A 17,500-nucleotide genomic window follows, 5' to 3' on the forward strand; every position below is an offset into this window, starting at 1 on the left:
GCACACTCTCACTCACACACACACTCACACTCACACACTCTCTCACACTCACACACACACTCAAACTCGTGCTCACACTCTCACTCTCTCTCTCTACACACGCGCGCGCGCGCGCGCGCACACATATATGTATATATGTATTTTTTCTCTATTCTTATTCATATTCTTATTCTTCTTATTATTTTTTGTAATATATTGGTTCCTTGACTTTGGTCTATTACGAAACACTGAAACTCATTACTATTTCTTGTTAAGCGAACTATCTTCTTTCTTTTCACTACCATTCACCTTTTACACTTCTCTCTTTTATTCTCCAACTTCCATTCTTTACTTCCTTTCTCTCTTACCCTCATTAATCATGCCAGTTCAAATCACACCACTCTCGTATTATTCTTTTCTTACACACTTTTTTATGTATTTTTCATTTTTCTTCTTTTCTTTTCGTTTTTTTTCGTTTTCTGTTTTTTCTTTTGCTTTTTTACTTTTCTTTTTTCTTTTGCTTTTTCTTTTTTTTCTTTTTTTTTCTTTTTTTACTTTTTTTATTATTTTTTTTTCTTTCTTTCTCTTTTTTTCTTTTGATTGTAAAGCGCAGGAAAATCTCATTAGCATCTGCCGTCGGGCCTGGACTCGTCTGGCAGCGCAGTCTCTCGGTTTAATTAATCACACTGAGCGATTCTATGCTATTAATGACGTCATAAAATGCACTCAAAGGGTTCGCCGGCGATCGGACCAGATGACAGGCTCGTAATTAAGCGCAAGAAGGGAACAGGGCAATGGGGAAGGGAATTGTGTGTGTGTATGTATGTGTGTGTGTGTGTGTATGTGTGTGTGTGTGTGTGTGTGTCTATGGATGTGTGTATGTATGGATGGATGTATGTATGTATATATGGATGTGTGTATGTATATGTGGATACATGTATGTATATATGGATACATGTATGTATATATGTATATATGTATATTATATATATATATATATATATATATATATATATATATATATATATATATATTATATTGTATGTATGTATCTATGTAGGAGGAGGGAGATAATGATAATGATAAGGAGAATAAGAATGATTATAATGATGATTACGATCATAGTCATGAAAATAAGAAGAATAAGAATAATAATGATGGTTATGATGAGGAAAGAAAATCTTCAATGTGCATTTGAAAAGTAGATAAATATGAAGAAAACAAGAAAGAAAAAATCAGCAAAAACAAACAAGCCAAAAAAAGTAAAGGAAACAAGAATGAATTTCATAAACCGTGTTCAAAATAAACCATTTTGCAACACGTAGCGATATTATTCCTCGAAAACAATATAATGATACACATGATAATAGTTCATAATTTGACGCATCCTTTTAATTAGTTGGTCAAAGTTGGATCACAGTGCTGGTCGTTATTAAGTAAGTATTATGTCACATGTTTAGATATCAGTTTCGTTCCAGATGTTTTTGTGGTGCTTGTTGACGATAATTGTTTGTGTGAGTGTGTGTGTGTGTGTGTGTGTTTGAGTGTATGTGTGTGTGTGTGTGTTTGAGTGTATGTGTGTGTGTGTGTGTTTGAGTGTGTGTGTGTACGTGTGTGTGTGCATATGTTTATGAATGTATGTCTGCGTGTGTATAAGTATATATATATATATATATATATATATATATATATATATATATATATTAAAGATTGAAGCAAGAAGAGAAAGAGAGCGACCGTGAGAATCTGGAGACGAAAGGCAAGACCGAAAAGAGAAGATTGTAAACCCACTCCGGTGAACCCCAGAAAGCCCCGACTCCAAATTCAGTTTTCAAAGAATTCACCAAGACGTCACCTTCACCGTTCACCGCCCCCTCCCCCTCCCCCTCCCCCTCCCCCACTCTTCCCAAAAGGTCACCAACCCCCCACCCCAACCCCCACCCCCACCCCAACCTCCCCTTCAGCAGCAGAGCCCACCCGCCCGCCCACCCGCCCACCCACTCCATCTGGCTCAGTCTCGGCACCTCAGTCTAACATACCTGTGTTGGCGGGACGCGTGGCGCCGCCTATTCCGCTCTCTTGTTTTTGTTTTGTCTTTGTTTGTTTGCGTGGGGTCCTTGCTCGACCCCCCCCTACCCTCTGCCCTTGGTCTACCCTACCTGTGACCTACCTGTGACCTGGGATAGAGGACGAGGCGACCTGTTTCGAGGATTTGTGAGGTGAGGAAAGGTGGGGTTGCCGGGTGAGCAGGTGGAGCGCTCCTGGCGGCCGTGCTGTGTGTGTGCGTGTGTGTGCGTTTGTGTGCGTGTGTGTCTGTGTGACTTGCTTGTTGAGATCGATAGTGTAGCTGCTCAATCCATGATATTGGGTTGGTGTAGCCTGCCTCTCTTCCATTCTCTCTCTTTCTCTCGCTCGCTCGCTCTCTGTCTGTCTCTCTCTCTCTCTCTCTCTCTCTCTCTCTCTCTCTCTCTCTCTCTCTCTCTCTCTCTCTCTCTCTCTCTCTCTCTCTCTCTCTCTCTCTCTCTCTCTCGCTCGTTCGCTCGCTCTGTCTGTCTGTTTGTTTCTCTCTCTCTCTCTCTCTCTTTCTCTTTTTTCTACCCCCCTCTTCTCTCTCCCTCCCTCCCTCCCTCCCTCCCTTTCTCCCGTCCACTATCATTAACATTACCACCTGCTGTTGTTGTCCAAGTGTTGAATATCATTATTGTTAGTATATTGCTTTTGTGTTCACCATCATGATTACGCATCTTAATCTCAAATCATTAAGGGATTTTAAGAATGAAAGAGATTATCTCGGTATTACTACGCAACACAAACAGAATGAATAGGTGGTGAAGATAAGCCAAAAAAAAAAGATGAAGAAAAAATAGATAAAGAAAAAAACGTAGATTAATAACAAATCCCTACCTCTGGGAATAGAAAAGATCAAAGGTGAAGTGAGAGATTGGGTCAAGGTCATTTCATCCCCCCCCCCTCCGCTTCCCTTCCCTTCCTAGCTGTTTTGTTGAAGTGACGACGCTGCTCTTTCTGATTCTGGCTCTAAATCTAATTCTGAATCTGGTTCTAAATCTAAATCTTTTTTTTTTGGATTGAATTGTTGCTAATCCGAAAAAAATCGTCTGTGTGTGTATATGTGTGTGTGTGTGTGTATCTGTGTCTGTGTAAGGGGTCTGCGTGCGAATGTGTGCGTTTGTGGTTTCGACCGATTACATTTAAGTGCACTGGTTATTTTTCTGTTAATTTATTTTACCTAAGATGTTTAAAAATGGAAAAAAAAAACATATTGACTTTAGACCTTTCGCAGGTGGTCACAATTGTCTCTGAATGTGTACCGGAAATATGTTTTATATTTTCGTGTTTCGAAGCACACGCACACTTACACACACGCACGCACACGCACACGGTCACGCACACACACGTACACCCACGCACATACGCACACGCATATACGCAGTGGGTTCTTGGTCATTTGTTAGGCGCAGTTTGATCTAATTAGTCCGGGGTTATGAGTTAGGCAGGGAATGAATTATGAGCATGATTCTCCGTTGTTAGACATGGTGTGAGTTATGAGGGTTCCGCTGTATGAGGTAGTGGTGGATTATGAGGGTTTGTTTTCTTTTTCTTTGTTTCTTTCTTTTCATTATTTTTTGTCTTTCTTTTCTTTTCTTTCTTTTTCTTTTCTTCTTTCAGTTCTCTCTTTCTTTTCTTCTTTCTTTTCTCTCTTTTTTTTTTTCTTTCTTTTCTTTTATTTTCTCTTTCTTTGTTTTCTTTTATTTCTCTCTTTCTTTGTTTTCTTTTATTTTCTCTCTTTCTTTGTTTTCTTTATTATTTTCTTGTTCTTTCTTTCTTTTGCCTCCTCAAATCCTGCTACATAAGTTTGGTACAGAAGATCGGGCGGGGGAGGAGGAAGAGTGGGGAAGGGAGGGGAGGAGGAGGAAGAGAGGGAAGGGAACGGAGGGAGGAGGAGGAAGAGAGGGGAAGGAGGGGAGAGGAAGAAGAAAAGAGGGGAGAGCAGGGGGAAGGAGGGGGAGAGGAGGGGAGGGGGAGCAAGGACGTCGCCTAGCGTGAATTATATCGCGTGAGGGAATCGTGGCGGTCGACAGATTGCGGATACGTGTAGAAGGAAAGAAGGAAGGAAAGGAAGGAAGGAAGGGGGAAGATGGGGGGTAGGGAAGGGGGAAGATAGGGCGGGGAAGGGTGGGATCGGAGGGAAGGAAGGAAGGAGGAAGGTGGGGGGACAGGGAATGGGGGAGAGGAGACGGGGTGAGGTCACGGGGTGGGGAAGGGGGGGAATCAGAGGGAAAGGGGGTTGGGGAGAGGAGAGAGGGGTGAGGGTAATGGGGAGGGGGGAGGGGGAATTGGAGGGATGGGGGATGGGGGAGAGAAGAAGGGAGGGGGATCTGGGGTGTTTGATTTATATGGGAAGAGGGTGGAGGGAAGGAAGACGTTGGGGGGGGGGGGTGAGCGGAACAAGGGGTGATTATCAGGGAAGGAAGGATTAGAGGGGGGAGGGGACTGGGAGGGAGGAAGGGGAGAAGGGAGAGGAGAGGGGGGTATAGGGAAGGCGGGGGAAACGAGTGTAAGTGACAAGAAAACGATCATTGCGGTAGGCCTATTGTTGCAGTTGATAGAATGGCGTGCGTCTCTCTCTCTCTCTCTCTCTCTCTCTCTCTCTCTCTCTCTCTCTCTCTCTCTCTCTCTCTCTCTCTCTCTCTCTCTCTCTCTCTCTCTCTTTCTCTCTCGTTCGATGGGTGTTGAGGCGTTGTCGAAGTCGGCTGATAAAAAGAAATTTTCTTAGAGCCTATTTGACCTTTTTTATTTCCGGAATTGAGGATAGGCCTATAAACCGTGCGTAATTGCCTTAGCCGCTGACAAGAGTAGTGAAAAAAATGGAAAATTGAAAACAAACGGTGTGAGATGCTTTGAAAAGGGGGGGAGGGGGGATGATGGTGGAGGGGAGGGAGGGGGGTGATGGTGGAGGGAGGGAGGGAAAAGAGGTGGAGGTAGAAAGGGAAGAAAAGGAGGAGAGGTTGGTATGGAGGTAAAAATTAGTGAGAAAAGGGAGAGAGAGACAGAAAACGGGATGTAGGAGTGGAGACGGAGAAGAGAACGGGAAGGCAGAGAGATGGAGAGGGAGAGGAAAGGGGGTGATAAAGAAAATGGAGTGGAAGGGAGAAAGAAATGAACAGAAATGGGGGGGAAGAAAAAATGGGAATTGGGAAGAAAAAGAGAAAAGGAAGAGGTTGAGAAGTGGTGGAAGAAGATGAGAGGAAGAGGAAAAGGGAAGAAGAAGAAGAAGAAGAAGAAGAAGAGAGAGAAAGAGAGAGATTGGATTAGGAGACGGGGAGGGGGAGGGGGAGGGAAGGGGTGGAGAGGGGAAGAGAGGATGTCGCATTACGAAGTCTAATGAGACGGTAGATGTTAATGAGGGTGTAATTAGAAAAAAAAAAAATCCTGCATATCTGTACTCTGCTGTTTGCGGAGATTTTGAGGCAATCCAACCTTTAATTAATCCGGTAATAGAGGAATGAATACGCAAAGAAGTTGATTTATTCAGTTCAGTTAATCGAAGGAGCTTTTTGCGTGTTTGTTTGTTTTTCGTCGATAGATTATTATGTCTTTTATTTATTTATTTGTTGTTGTTTCATGAAAGAAGAAATCAAATGCTAAAAGGGAATATAGCTGGCAGATGTATATAAGGTACGTGCACACACGCTCACTCACTCAAACTCGCACGTGCTTACGTATATTGAGGGAGAGGGAGGGAAAGAGAGAGGGAGAGAGGGAGATGAAGGGAGGGAGAGAAAGAGAAAGAGAGGAGACTGAAAAGAATCTTGCATTAAAGTGTGATTTTTTTCCGTTTTATGATTGCAGTATAACTTATAACCCGACTATAACAAAAAAAAATATATATATGCTAAAAGTTTATTGGAAAACGAAACTACATTTTCGAAATTAAACTGGATTTTCATCTTCAGAAAAAAAATCTTTCAATAAACTTTTTCGAGTGTACAAGTGATTTTCTCTCATTTTGTCAACGAGGTCGGCCATTTTGCTGTTCATTCTCGTAAAAAAAAAATGATCATTAGCTTGCATTCGTCTGTTTGTTTCTCTTTGTTCACGGAATTCTAATGTGCTCTTTATGATGAAATATAATTAGGGCGAGACTCCAGTAACCCAAAACATTTACTAGATAATGAAGTACTAACTAAGCTGATTGGGGAATTCCCCTAAAAAGCGGATTAAAGCGAATATTATCATTATCCTTAGCGATGAGTGAGAAAGATGGTAGTGATGTTTATTAATGATGCTGGTATTGAGTGTTAAAAGCAAAAGAAAAAAATATTAGGGGGAAGAATGATGGAGATGATGACTGCAAAAATGTTATATTGTTGACTCTCTCTCTCTCTCTCTCTCTCTCTCTCTCTCTCTCTCTCTCTCTCTCTCTCTCTCTCTCTCTCTCTCTCTCTCTCTCTCTCTCATATCCTACTACTACTACTACTACTACTACTGCAACTACTACTACTACTACTACTACTACTACTACTACTACTACTACTACTACTACTACTACTACTACTACTACTACTACTACTACTTTACTTTAGCCCTCATTCCTGCCGTCACGACATTTTTTACGACAAGAATCGAGGTGGTTGGGCTATGATCTGGAGTGGAGTCTATGGCAAAAATGAATGATCAAGCATGAAAATAATTATAAAGTGTATAAAACTGAATACAGAGTAGTATAGACGTACCTTAATGGACTTGTAATAGGTATTGAGCAGTGAAGGTGATAACTTCAAATTTCAGAGTCCGGAAGAACTGCAGTTTTAGGGGCTATTGGTAGTTTTTTTTTTCTCCTTTTCAATACAAGTCATATCGTTGACAGTACTTCAAAGCTATTAGCTGCGATTTTATGATATCGAGAAATCCAGAGTAGTGTATAATGATGCAGAAAAAATCGGTAAAATAAAAAGCAAACTCTTATTGGTAGTTTCCCAGGAATGGGGTGGAGCCAAACGTTTGGCAACACTGCATCAGATTAACTGGCGTAAAGAGAACCAAGCGACAGGTTTTACCAGTCTATGGACAGCTTTTGGCCATCGGAAAGGAAGGCCTATCTCTCCCTCTATCGCCTTTCCCTCCTTCCCCGTTCTCTTTGTATCTCTCACCATTTTTATTTTCCTTTCTTTAGAGGAAGAGTGAATAGCGGAGTAAAATTTCATCCTCGTCTTTCTCTCGGTGATACAGATCGTCGACTTCAGGCTTTTATTTGACGACCAGACGCTGCGGAGGTCGTTGGGGACAGGGGAAAGGGTCGTGGCTTTAGAGGCAGAGGAAAGGGAAAAAGTGCATGGGGGTTGCTTCTCGGTGGATTTGCACGAACATGTCGGGAGTCTGCAATGGCATTCGCACGGACGCACAAGAGGTGTAAGCAGGAGGAGGAGGGAGGGAGACGGAGAGAGAGTGAGACGGTGAGTGAATATGTGAGAGACAGGCAGGGAGGCAGAGAGAGAGAGAGGGTTAGAGAGAGAAAATGGGAGAGGGAGATAGACAGGCAGAGACGTAGAACGAGAGGTAGGCGGGGAAAGAGACAGACAGACAGAGAGAGAGAGAGAGAGAGAGAGAGAGAGAGAGAGAGAGAGAGAGAGAGAGAGAGAGAGAGAGAGAGAGAGAGAGAGGGTGGGAAAGATAAATAGAAGAGAAAGAGGAAAAGAAAATCCTGTGTGCCATCGAGCCCCCTTCCCCCCTTCCTGCCCCCCCCAAAAAAAAAGAATAAATATTGGAAAGTCATTTACAAACGAAAACGAGAGAATACGTTATTGCAGCTGTTGCACGTACCCTGCTACGGTTGAGCCTTCCTTCCCCATTCCATCCACACGTGTTAATGAAAACCTCCCGCTTAGCTGTCGAAGGGAGAGGGAGGTGGGCGTGCGGGCGGGCGACTCAGCTGCCGTCTGTCCACTGCCTTTATCTCTCTTTCTTTTGATTCTCTCTTTCTTTTGTTTCTCTTTATTTCTCTCTCTCTCTTCCCTTCTCTTCTCTTCTTCTCCCCCCCCCCCTCTCTCTCTCTCTCTCTGTCTGTCTGTCTCTCTCTCTCTCTCTCTCTCTCTCTCTCTCTCTCTCTCTCTCTCTCTCTCTCTCTCTCTCTCTCTCTCTCTCTCTCTCTCTCTCTCTCTCTCTAGCAGTGTTGCCATGGACGCTGCATGAAAGGGTTTCCGGCCCATGCTTTTCAAACTGAAAGTCATCCTTATGCTCCTCGTCTAATGAGCGGTTACCTGGGAAACTGCTCCAAAACAATAATGGGGGCACTCTCATCCGGGTTTTCTCGGCGGGGGGGTGGGGGTGGGGGGGCATTTTTTCCATACCCGAGCTTTTGGACCTGGAAGCTTTTCGAGGCCTTTGTCCGTGTGTAGATTGGCGTAGGAATATATGGAGAAAATCTGTGTATTTCGTATATGTTCGTATTTTGAGTACTTTTTTGGACTCTGCAGCTGTACCTTATATGTATGCATACGTATATATACATACGCACCTAATTACTTAAATATATAGATGCCTACATACAAGCGTACATACATACATACATGCATCCATACTTGCATGCATATATATATGCATGCATTCATGTATGTATACAGACACGCATACAGACATACATAGGCAAAAGAGGCCATCAAACATTTCAAAGTAAGCAAAGTAACACCATTTATATACGTATTATTATTATTATTATATATATATTTTTTTCTTTTACGTAGGATATTCTCGTACCGCGTTTGTGAGAGCGAAATCAAATTAGCTTGATGTCCTTATTTATATATATTTTTCTTTGCGTTGATAGAAGAAGTATGTATGCGTGTTGGTGTGTGTATGTATATATTGATGGGTATGTGGATGTTTTGCTAACACATACAAATAGGTGCGTTTTACTGAAAGAATTACTCAGTATAATGGACCCTAAACTTTTTCCCAGTAATTTGATTGTTGTTTCAAAGTGTGATTATGTCTAAGAGAAATATAAATATACTATTTTATCTATTAACTGATTATGGACGTTATCAACCATTATCACTGTAGTTATTATTATCGTTATTATTATTATTATTATTGTTATTATTATTATTATTATTATTGTTGTTGTTGTTATTATTATCATCATCATCATCCTCATCATTATCATCAATCAATTATTATCAGGGGTCGGGGGTTAGTAGGGTATGTGAAAGGTTTTGTGTGTGTGTGTGTGTGTGTGTGTGTGTGTGTGTGTGTGTGTGTGTGTGTGTGTGTGTGTGTGTGTGTGTGTGTGTGTGTGTGTGTGTGTGTGTGTGAGGGGGGTGAGTAGGGTGTGTGTATGGTTTTGTGTGTGTGTGTGTGTGTTCGTTTTTTTTTGCATGTGCGTGTTCATGGGCGTCTTAAAAATTGTTTTTTTCATTAATCATTCATGTACGTAATATCGCCATTTTGTATTTATTTTGTTTTGTATTATTCCTTCTACTTTTAAGTCATGTAACGCGATAAAAACTTTATTTAATGTCCATCTATATTTCGTATTTTTCTTAGAGGAATACATAGGATAGGACTTTTAAAAATGTGTGGAAGGGGGGGGGGTTGAAGCGATTATACGAATCCCGATTAAACATCAATGGAGCGATTAATAGCCTTCACATGGAATTATCGCTTAAATTTTACATGTATGAAAAAAGAAGAGACGAGAAAAGAAAAGAAGAAACTTACTTTTCATCTGAAGGTTACAATGATGGTCAATGCAACATAGGACAGCAATATGCAATCTATCAGACTCTAGAATGAAACCCGTGCATTAATGGCGGGTTATGGCAGTTCCAGCTTGTTTTTTTCGTGGAAGGGTTAGGCCAAGATCGTTGTCATGGAAACATTTCTTTCCTGATGTGTTTGTGCCAAAAAGTAGAGGAAAAGAGAGTCAGAGGTGTGTGTGTGTGCGCGTGTGTGTGTGCATGTGCGTGTGGGCGTGTGTGTGTGCATGTGTGTGTGGACGTGTGTGTGTGTTTTTTTTTCTTATGTTTCTTTTGTACATATGTGTGTGTGGGCGATTGCATGCGGTAATGATATGCAAGCGTCCAGACTTTTTCAGTAAAGATATATCATCTATATGAACACACATAATGTAGCATTACATTCCACTAACACGCAAGCGGAATGATATAAGATAATAGTGTATTAGAGTTGAATGAAATGCAGTAATAGTCGCAGCGTTATACCAGAATGACCTGGGGAGAGGAGGAGAAGGTTGGGAGCAAAGAGGCTAGGAGGAAGGGGCCAAGAGGAGAGGAAGGGGACGGGGAGAGGAGAAAGAGGGGGAGGAGATGACGGGGACGGAGACGAGGGAGAGGAGAAGGACGGGGACGGAGGAGAGGAGGAAGAAACGAACGAGGACGGGGGAGAGGAGGAAGAGAAGGAGGAGGAGAGGGACGGGGACGGAGGAGAGGAGGAAGAGACGAACGAGGACGAGGGAGAGGAAGAAAAGAAAGAAGAGGAGAGGAAGAGGAGAAGGACGGGGACGGAGGAGAGGAGGAAGAGAAGGACAGGGACGGGGGGAGAGAAGGAATAACGGGGGAGTAAGAGAAAAGTAATGAGATTATCACATGCAAACCAATACCCGCCTTGTACCCACACCCCGTGCTTGGCACTCGGCTCCCCGTCACGCTAGCTTGACGTGTGTGCGTCCTTTGTTCACGTGGACAAAGGAGTAAGAGAGATAAAAAAAAACGATAATTGAGAAGGAAGGCGAATGATATAGAAAGAAGAAAAAAAATCAAAGTAATACATAAACGTGGCGTGTGAACAATACGTTTTACTCGCTCTTAAAAAAAAGCCTTCTGGTTCCGACGTTGCCCTGAGACACGTATAGTTCTCGCGTCCGCTTTATCAGATCGTCGCCACATGCACGTCCAGTCGCATGTCAGGCACCCGCAATCACGTGTAATTATAAGTCCTTTTCTAATGAATTTTCTAAGAGTCCAAAATCACGATCTGACGCATGATTCTGCATAGCTCTCTCTTCGCTTGCTCGCCCGTGGCACTAACAGGAAGGCACTCAGCGGCAGTGTCGTAAAGCAGTTACGATGATTAGGGGTCGGAAGCCAGTTGAACATAAACAAGGTTTATTTTGCATTAGTTAACAAACAACGACATAAATAAGATATTTAACAATTAATAAATATTTGTAGTTTAACAATCAACAAATCAACAATAACAGTCAACAGACGAATATACAAATAACAATAATTACAAATATTCAAGTGACACTGAGTAGATTAACGTGAGGCATTGCAGATTTACATGTGTGTGTGTGTGCGTGCGTGCGTGCGTGCGTACGTGCGTGCGTGCAGGAAACGCGAATGTGCTTAGATACATGTATGCGGACTGCATATGTTCCCAGTGTTTCGATTGCGTGTTAATTTGTATATGTGGCTTTGGATCTCGTGTGTATATGTATAATATGCGTGTAAGAATGTGCGTCTGTTTGCTTCTATGTGTTTCTGTATGTGTGCTTATTTAGATACACGTGATTGTGTCCGTTACTCTGTGTAAGTTTATGTTCGTACGTGTGTGTGATTCTCAAAGGAGTGCATTGGAGTTGAAATCGCAAGCCCCTGGACGTATGGCACTGTCTTCGCCGTCGCCTCCTCAAGCCCTGGAAGTCGCTTTGAGGTTCTGCTGTGCCTGCGCTTGCTTCTTCCTGTTCAGGAGTTGACCTTGGATGACCTGCGTGATCCTCTCGATGTCGGTCAGGTCAGAGAGGGGGCGCAGCACCGTGTTCCGCTCTCCGGGGCTCGGTGCCGGCGCTGAGGTCCCCGAGGGCGTCGCGGAGTCCGTCGTCGCTCCTTCGGTTGAGTCCTCAGGGGCGTCGGCCTCGGTGGGCGTGGGCGTGGGCGTGGTGGTGGTGGCGGCGGCGGGTGTTGTTGGTTTTGGCGTCGCCTCGGTGGTGGTGGTGGTGGTGGACGGGGCAGCGGAGGTGGATTCCAGGATCTGCTGCGAGGGCATGCTGCTGTTGCACACGTTGTCGGGCACGCTGGTCTTGAACGTGCAGTACCTGTGACGGGAGGGTCGGGGAGAGATGGTTGTTATTGATGGTTGAAATGATAATTAGCTTTTTACATACTGGATGGCCGTATGTGTAAAATAAATCATTTTGTAATCAGTCATTCTGATTATATAATGATGCTTGTCTTGATAATTACGGTTGTTTACATTCTCGGTGGCCGTAAGTGCAAGATAAATCATTTTGCAATAGTTATTCTGATTATATAATAATGCTTTTCTTACAAATAGATCGAAAATATATAATGTTTTCAATACAGAGTGATACTGAAATAAGCGACGTAAACATTATGATATGCGGAAGCAATTACGTTGATGAATATTATAGACTACTCGTAAATACTCTTTCCATAAAGATAAGCGCTTAACATAATTACCCAATGACTCTACGTAAATTGACAGAGTTAAAATTAATACATGTTCTGTTTCAGGTAAATACAGTCAGCTCCTCCCACCTCCCTCCATATGCATTTATTTATGTTTTCTCTTAAAAAAAAAAAGAAAGAAAAAAAAAAGATATTGTGACCCTTCGCTTGGGAGATAAAGTGCGCGCCGAGTAATGAAATGTGGCGTGGCGTTCCCGTAGGTTTTTATACGCACTAAGAAGATAGAATGTGGAAAATACAATACGAGTGACAATGGGCGGCGAGGTACGTTTTGCCCCCTTGTCAACATTTGCATCACACTGATATTAATGTGATTAATAGATATTTTTAGGATATCCCTCTCGTACCCATGGTAATGTGAGGAAATTTATATTTATATATATTTTTTTTCTCTCACGGCGGTAATGAATAGGAAAGTTTTGTTGAATATCCGTTTTTTCTTGTTTATTTCCCCTCTTTTTGGGGATTCTGTTCTTAGTTTTTAAGGATTATTTCTATCTTCTGTTCATCCCTTTGTATTGGTTTACTGGGGACGAAAAGTAAAACAAGAAGAGGGACTTTGTGTGTGTGTGTGTGTGTGTGTGTAAGTTTCTGTGTGCGTGTGAGCGTGTACGTCTTCGCCTATGTCCCTGTCTGTGACTGCGAATCGTCCGTCTACATGCCACTTTATCTGTATCTGCGAATGTGTGTGATTGTGGGCGTGCGGGCGTGTGAATCTTACCTGAGCTTTGGGTCGAAGCGCAGGTCGCCAGGGCAGGTGTAGTGCGAGCGTACGTATCCCTCACTATTTGGCGTCAGCTTGGAACATCCGTAGAACTGTGGGGGGGGGGGAGGAATGAGAAAGATGTTAATAATGTTACTCTCTCGTTGTTTCAGTCAGGTGACATTTATTTATTTATTATTATTATTTTATTTAGTTAGTGAGTTTTTCGTGTTTTTTTTCTCTTTTCCAGTGTTTCGCTTTTTTGGTTATTTCTCTCTCTCTCTCTCTCTCTCTCTCTCTCTCTCTCTGTCTCTCTCTCTCTCTCTCTCTCTCTCTCTCTCTCTCTCTCTCTCTCTCTCTCTCTCTCTCTCTCTCTCTCTCTCTCTCTCTCTCTCTCTCTCCCCCTCCTCCTTCCCTCTCTCTTTTCCTCCCTCCCCCCTCCCTCTGCCTCCCTCTCCCCTCTGCCAACCACAAAGGCAAGTGATGTCAGAGGCGGCGACGTTGCTAAGGCAAATCCAGAAGGACATTGTGGCGGAGGAGTGTAGTGTTAAAAGGGAAGAAAAAAGAATATATATGAATTATTATTATTATTATTATTATTATTATTATTATTATTATTATTATTATTTCGTTTTTTTCATGTGTGAGAAAGAGAGAAATATATGTGAATTATTTATGTTATAATATTATCTCTCTTTTTTAATCTTTTCCTGTGTGTTTGTTTGCTTTTCGGTTTCGCTTTCATTTGTTTTCTGTCTGTTTGTATCTGTTTGTCTGTTTTTCCTATCTCTTCCTCTCTCCCTTCCCCACCACCCTTTGTCTCTCTATCTATCTGTCTATCTATCTATCTATCTATCTATCTATCTATCTATCTATCTCTATCTCACCTCTCCTCTCTCTCTCTCCCTCTCTCCCTATCCCTGTCTTTCTCTCTCTCTTTCCTTATACCCTCCCCCCACCCTTCTATCTCTCTCTTTCTCTTTCCCTCTCTCTCTCTCTCTCCCTCGTCCTCTCCCTCTCCTTCTCTCACCCTCTCTTTCCTATTTATCAACCTCATTTGAATTCTTATTCTTTCGTAATTTATAACCTAATTACTGTCACCCTAACAGCAGTGCGTCGTTTACGCCCTTCTTTCTCTCCGCAATAATTCATTTTCTGCGTCCCGTTATAATTTTCCCGAAAGTGTCGCACATTCTTCATAAACCTTCTTGTGAATCTCCATCATCCGATAGTTAAAGACTGTTTGGCAACTGAGCGTAATGTATATGCAATATTCTCCCTTATGTACTTGGGCCGTGTGTGTCTTTATTCTCCTTTCTACTACTACTGAGTGGAGAAAGGATGTTGGGAAGGAGATGTATGCTAAACACGGGAATAAAGGAACCGCAAGAAATTGCAAATGAATGAGAAAGGGCGACAAAAATTACACTGGCTGGCAACAAGGGCGTGGGCGTGAGTTACCACTTGACGTTTTTTTTCAAGTGCGTAAGTTCTATTTTCCCGTCTTTTCCTTGGTGATTGTCGGTCTTGTGTAATCTCCTCCTCCTCCTCCTCCTACGCTGGTTTCATGGTTGTATGAATTTTATTATGTAGATAAAGTTCATGAATAAAAGAGTTCTTTGATACGAGCGAAATGAAGTAGAGGGAAGAGATAAAATGAGGCAAACACTATGAGGTATGATGATAAAACTGATGAGGAATTTGATGTTTTTTGAGGGTGTGAGTGTAATCAAGAAATTAATGTTAAGGCGATGATGAAGATAGTTATTAAGATGTTGATGATGCTGGCTGTAAAGTGATGATAAGCATGATGACTGGAATTATGGATATGATGTCAGAGGGACATGATGTAAGTATTTATAAGTAGATGAAAGACAGTGGTTGAGTTTAGCTTTGATGATAACAAGGGTGATGCTTGTACGAAAGTTATTAACTAGAGTAGAAGTGGTGGGTAGTGAGGACCAAAAAGTGATTATATTTGCGATGATAATGACCTTTATGACGAAACTCGACCAGAAGAACGAGGATGAATGAGAAGGAAATGAATATGCATCATGGTGGCAATATTGCATAATCGTCTCCCGCTTGTTTCAGTGAATGCAAGGGAAAGAATCTTCGTTGCACCAGAGGTTGTGCAACACTCTTGGTGATGGCTCCGAACTCCGACCCTTATGGTATTGATAATGTTTATGATAATGGTGGTGATGATGACTAATGATGTTGATAATTATAATAATCTTGAGGATGAGGATAATGACAATGACAGCCATAGCAGCAATTAATATTATGATGATAATAGTAATGGTAATGATAATGATGATGATAATGATGATGATAGTAATGGTAATGATAATGATAATAACAGCAATACTAATGTTAAGTATCAGGACAATTTATTTTACTTTACCCGCTTAGCTTACTTCCCTCCCCTCCCCTCGCCCCTCCCTTTCCCTTTCTCTTAAAAGACCTATGGTTGGTAATTCTTGATCATGGCCTCCCCCTCCCCTCTCCCTTTTACCTTACCCTACCTTTTCTTACCCTACCCTTTCCTCTCTTCTCTTCTCCCTTCCTCCCCTCTCTCCCCCTACTACTCTCCCCTCCTCTACTACTCTCCCCTCCTCTACTACTCCCCCTCCTCTACTCCCTCCCTCCCTCTACTATTCCCTCTCCCCAACTCCCTCCCTCTACTACCTCCCCCTTTCCCTCTGCTACTCTCCCTTCTCCCTACTTCCCTCTCCCCTCCCCTCTACTATTCCCTCTCCCCTCCCCTCTACTATTCCCTCTCCCCTCCCCTCTACTACTTCCCCTTTCCCCCTACAGCCCTCTCCCCCTCCTCCGTACTTCCCCTTTCCCCAACTCCCCTCTCCCCCTCTCCCCCTACAACCCCCTCTCCCCCGTACTCATTTCTCTACTACTCCCCCCCCTCCCCCCCAACACGCAGGCTGAGGTCACGATCATCACACAGACAATCTTCGCGGCTTGTTCGTAATGACTATTGTGTCTTTGGTGATGTGATTATGCCTCTGCTTTGATTATCCTCGGGGTGGTCATTAGCAGAGAGGGAGGGGGGGGGGAGGGGGGGGGGGAGGGGGAGGGAGAGAGGGAGAGAGGGGAGGGAGGGAGAAGGATGATTGTTTGATTGAGTTTCGAGTTGCTCTGAATCATTTCTGTTTCTCCCTTGCTCTCTCTCTCTCTCTCTCTCTCTCTCTCTCTCTCTCTCTCTCTCTCTTCTCTCTCTCTCTCTCTCTCTCTCTCTCTCTCCCTCTCTCTCTTTCTCTCTCTTCTTTTCTCTCTCTCTCTCTCTCTCTCTCTCTCTCTCTCTCTCTCTCTCTCTCTCTCTCTCTCTCTCTCTCTCTCTCTCGCTCTCGCTCTCGCTCGCTCTCCCTCACCTCTCCCTGAAGCCATTCACTCCCTCCCTCACCTCCCCCTCACCCCCCCCTCACCTCTCCCCCAACCCCCCAACACGACACCAGGCCAGCCCCGAGTCTTCGAAATTGCAACGACCAGCAATTGCAATATCAATCGAGCGTGCGATTTGATACCATTAATTACGCAGGTATTACTTTCGTCATGATACCCGATAGTTGAGCAGATTTCGGTGCGGGGAGTTTGTGGTCTCCTTTTGCATAATTGGGGGGGGGGGGTCGGATGGGGTTTATGGGGGATGGGGGAGGGGTGTGGGGTAGGATGGGGGATGGGAGAGGGGTGTGGGGTAGGATGGGGATGGGAGAGGGGTGGGGTAGGATGGGGGGAGGGATGTGGGGTCGGATGATGGGGGGTGTGGGGTAGCATGGGAGATGGGGTTTATGGGGGAGGGTGGAGGGGGTGGGGTTGGATGAGGGGGATGGGGGAGGGTGTGGGAGTCGGGTCGGGTCGGGTCGGGTCGGATGAAGGGAAGGGGAAGGGAGGGAAGGGGGTGGTCCGGTTTACGTCGCAACTCTGTTCATTGGGGGATCGTTAACGCGACACACCGGCGTTGGTGTAACCTCTTTGGCGGGATTAGGGTGGTCGCTTACGGGTGGGTCCGGGAGATAGGGTATTGTTTTCTTTTTTTTTTTTTTGCTTTTCTTTTGTTTCTTGGTTTGGGATGTCTGTATTTTTCTTTTCTTTTCTCGGTTTTATTTTTTCTCTCTCCTTTTATATTCTCTCTCTCTCTCATTCTCTTTCTCTCTCTCTCTCATTCTCTTTCTCTCTCTCTCTCATTTTTCTCTCTCTCTCTCATTCTCTCTCTCTCTCTCTCTCAATCTCTCTCTCGCTCACTCATTCTCTCTCTCGCTCACTCATTCTCTCTCTCTCTTCTTCTCTTTCTCCTCTTTTTCTCATTTTCTCTCCTTCTTCTCTTTTCTTT

The 17,500-nt window shown here is 43.4% G+C and overlaps 2 protein-coding genes across 5 annotated transcripts in view; one reads left to right on the forward strand and one right to left on the reverse strand.

Moving 5' to 3' along the window:
* The window catches only part of LOC138867189 (small G protein signaling modulator 2-like), a 138,166-nt gene that overhangs the window by 11,101 nt on the left and 109,565 nt on the right, over positions 1–17,500 (forward strand). The gene's annotated exons all lie outside the window — the stretch shown is intronic.
* The window catches only part of LOC138867190 (chondroitin proteoglycan 1-like), a 28,523-nt gene continuing 22,157 nt past the window's right edge, over positions 11,135–17,500 (reverse strand). The window contains exons 5-6 of the mRNA XM_070141945.1: positions 13,171–13,265; positions 11,135–12,055 (exon numbers count right to left, since the gene is read on the reverse strand). Coding sequence (XP_069998046.1) covers positions 11,650–12,055; positions 13,171–13,265 — 501 coding nt within the window. The 3' untranslated portion in view covers positions 11,135–11,649. The remainder of the gene's footprint in view (positions 12,056–13,170; positions 13,266–17,500) is intronic.

Source organism: Penaeus vannamei, chromosome 28, assembly GCF_042767895.1.
Source record: "Penaeus vannamei isolate JL-2024 chromosome 28, ASM4276789v1, whole genome shotgun sequence".
In the NCBI taxonomy this organism is placed as follows: Eukaryota; Metazoa; Arthropoda; class Malacostraca; order Decapoda; family Penaeidae; genus Penaeus; species Penaeus vannamei.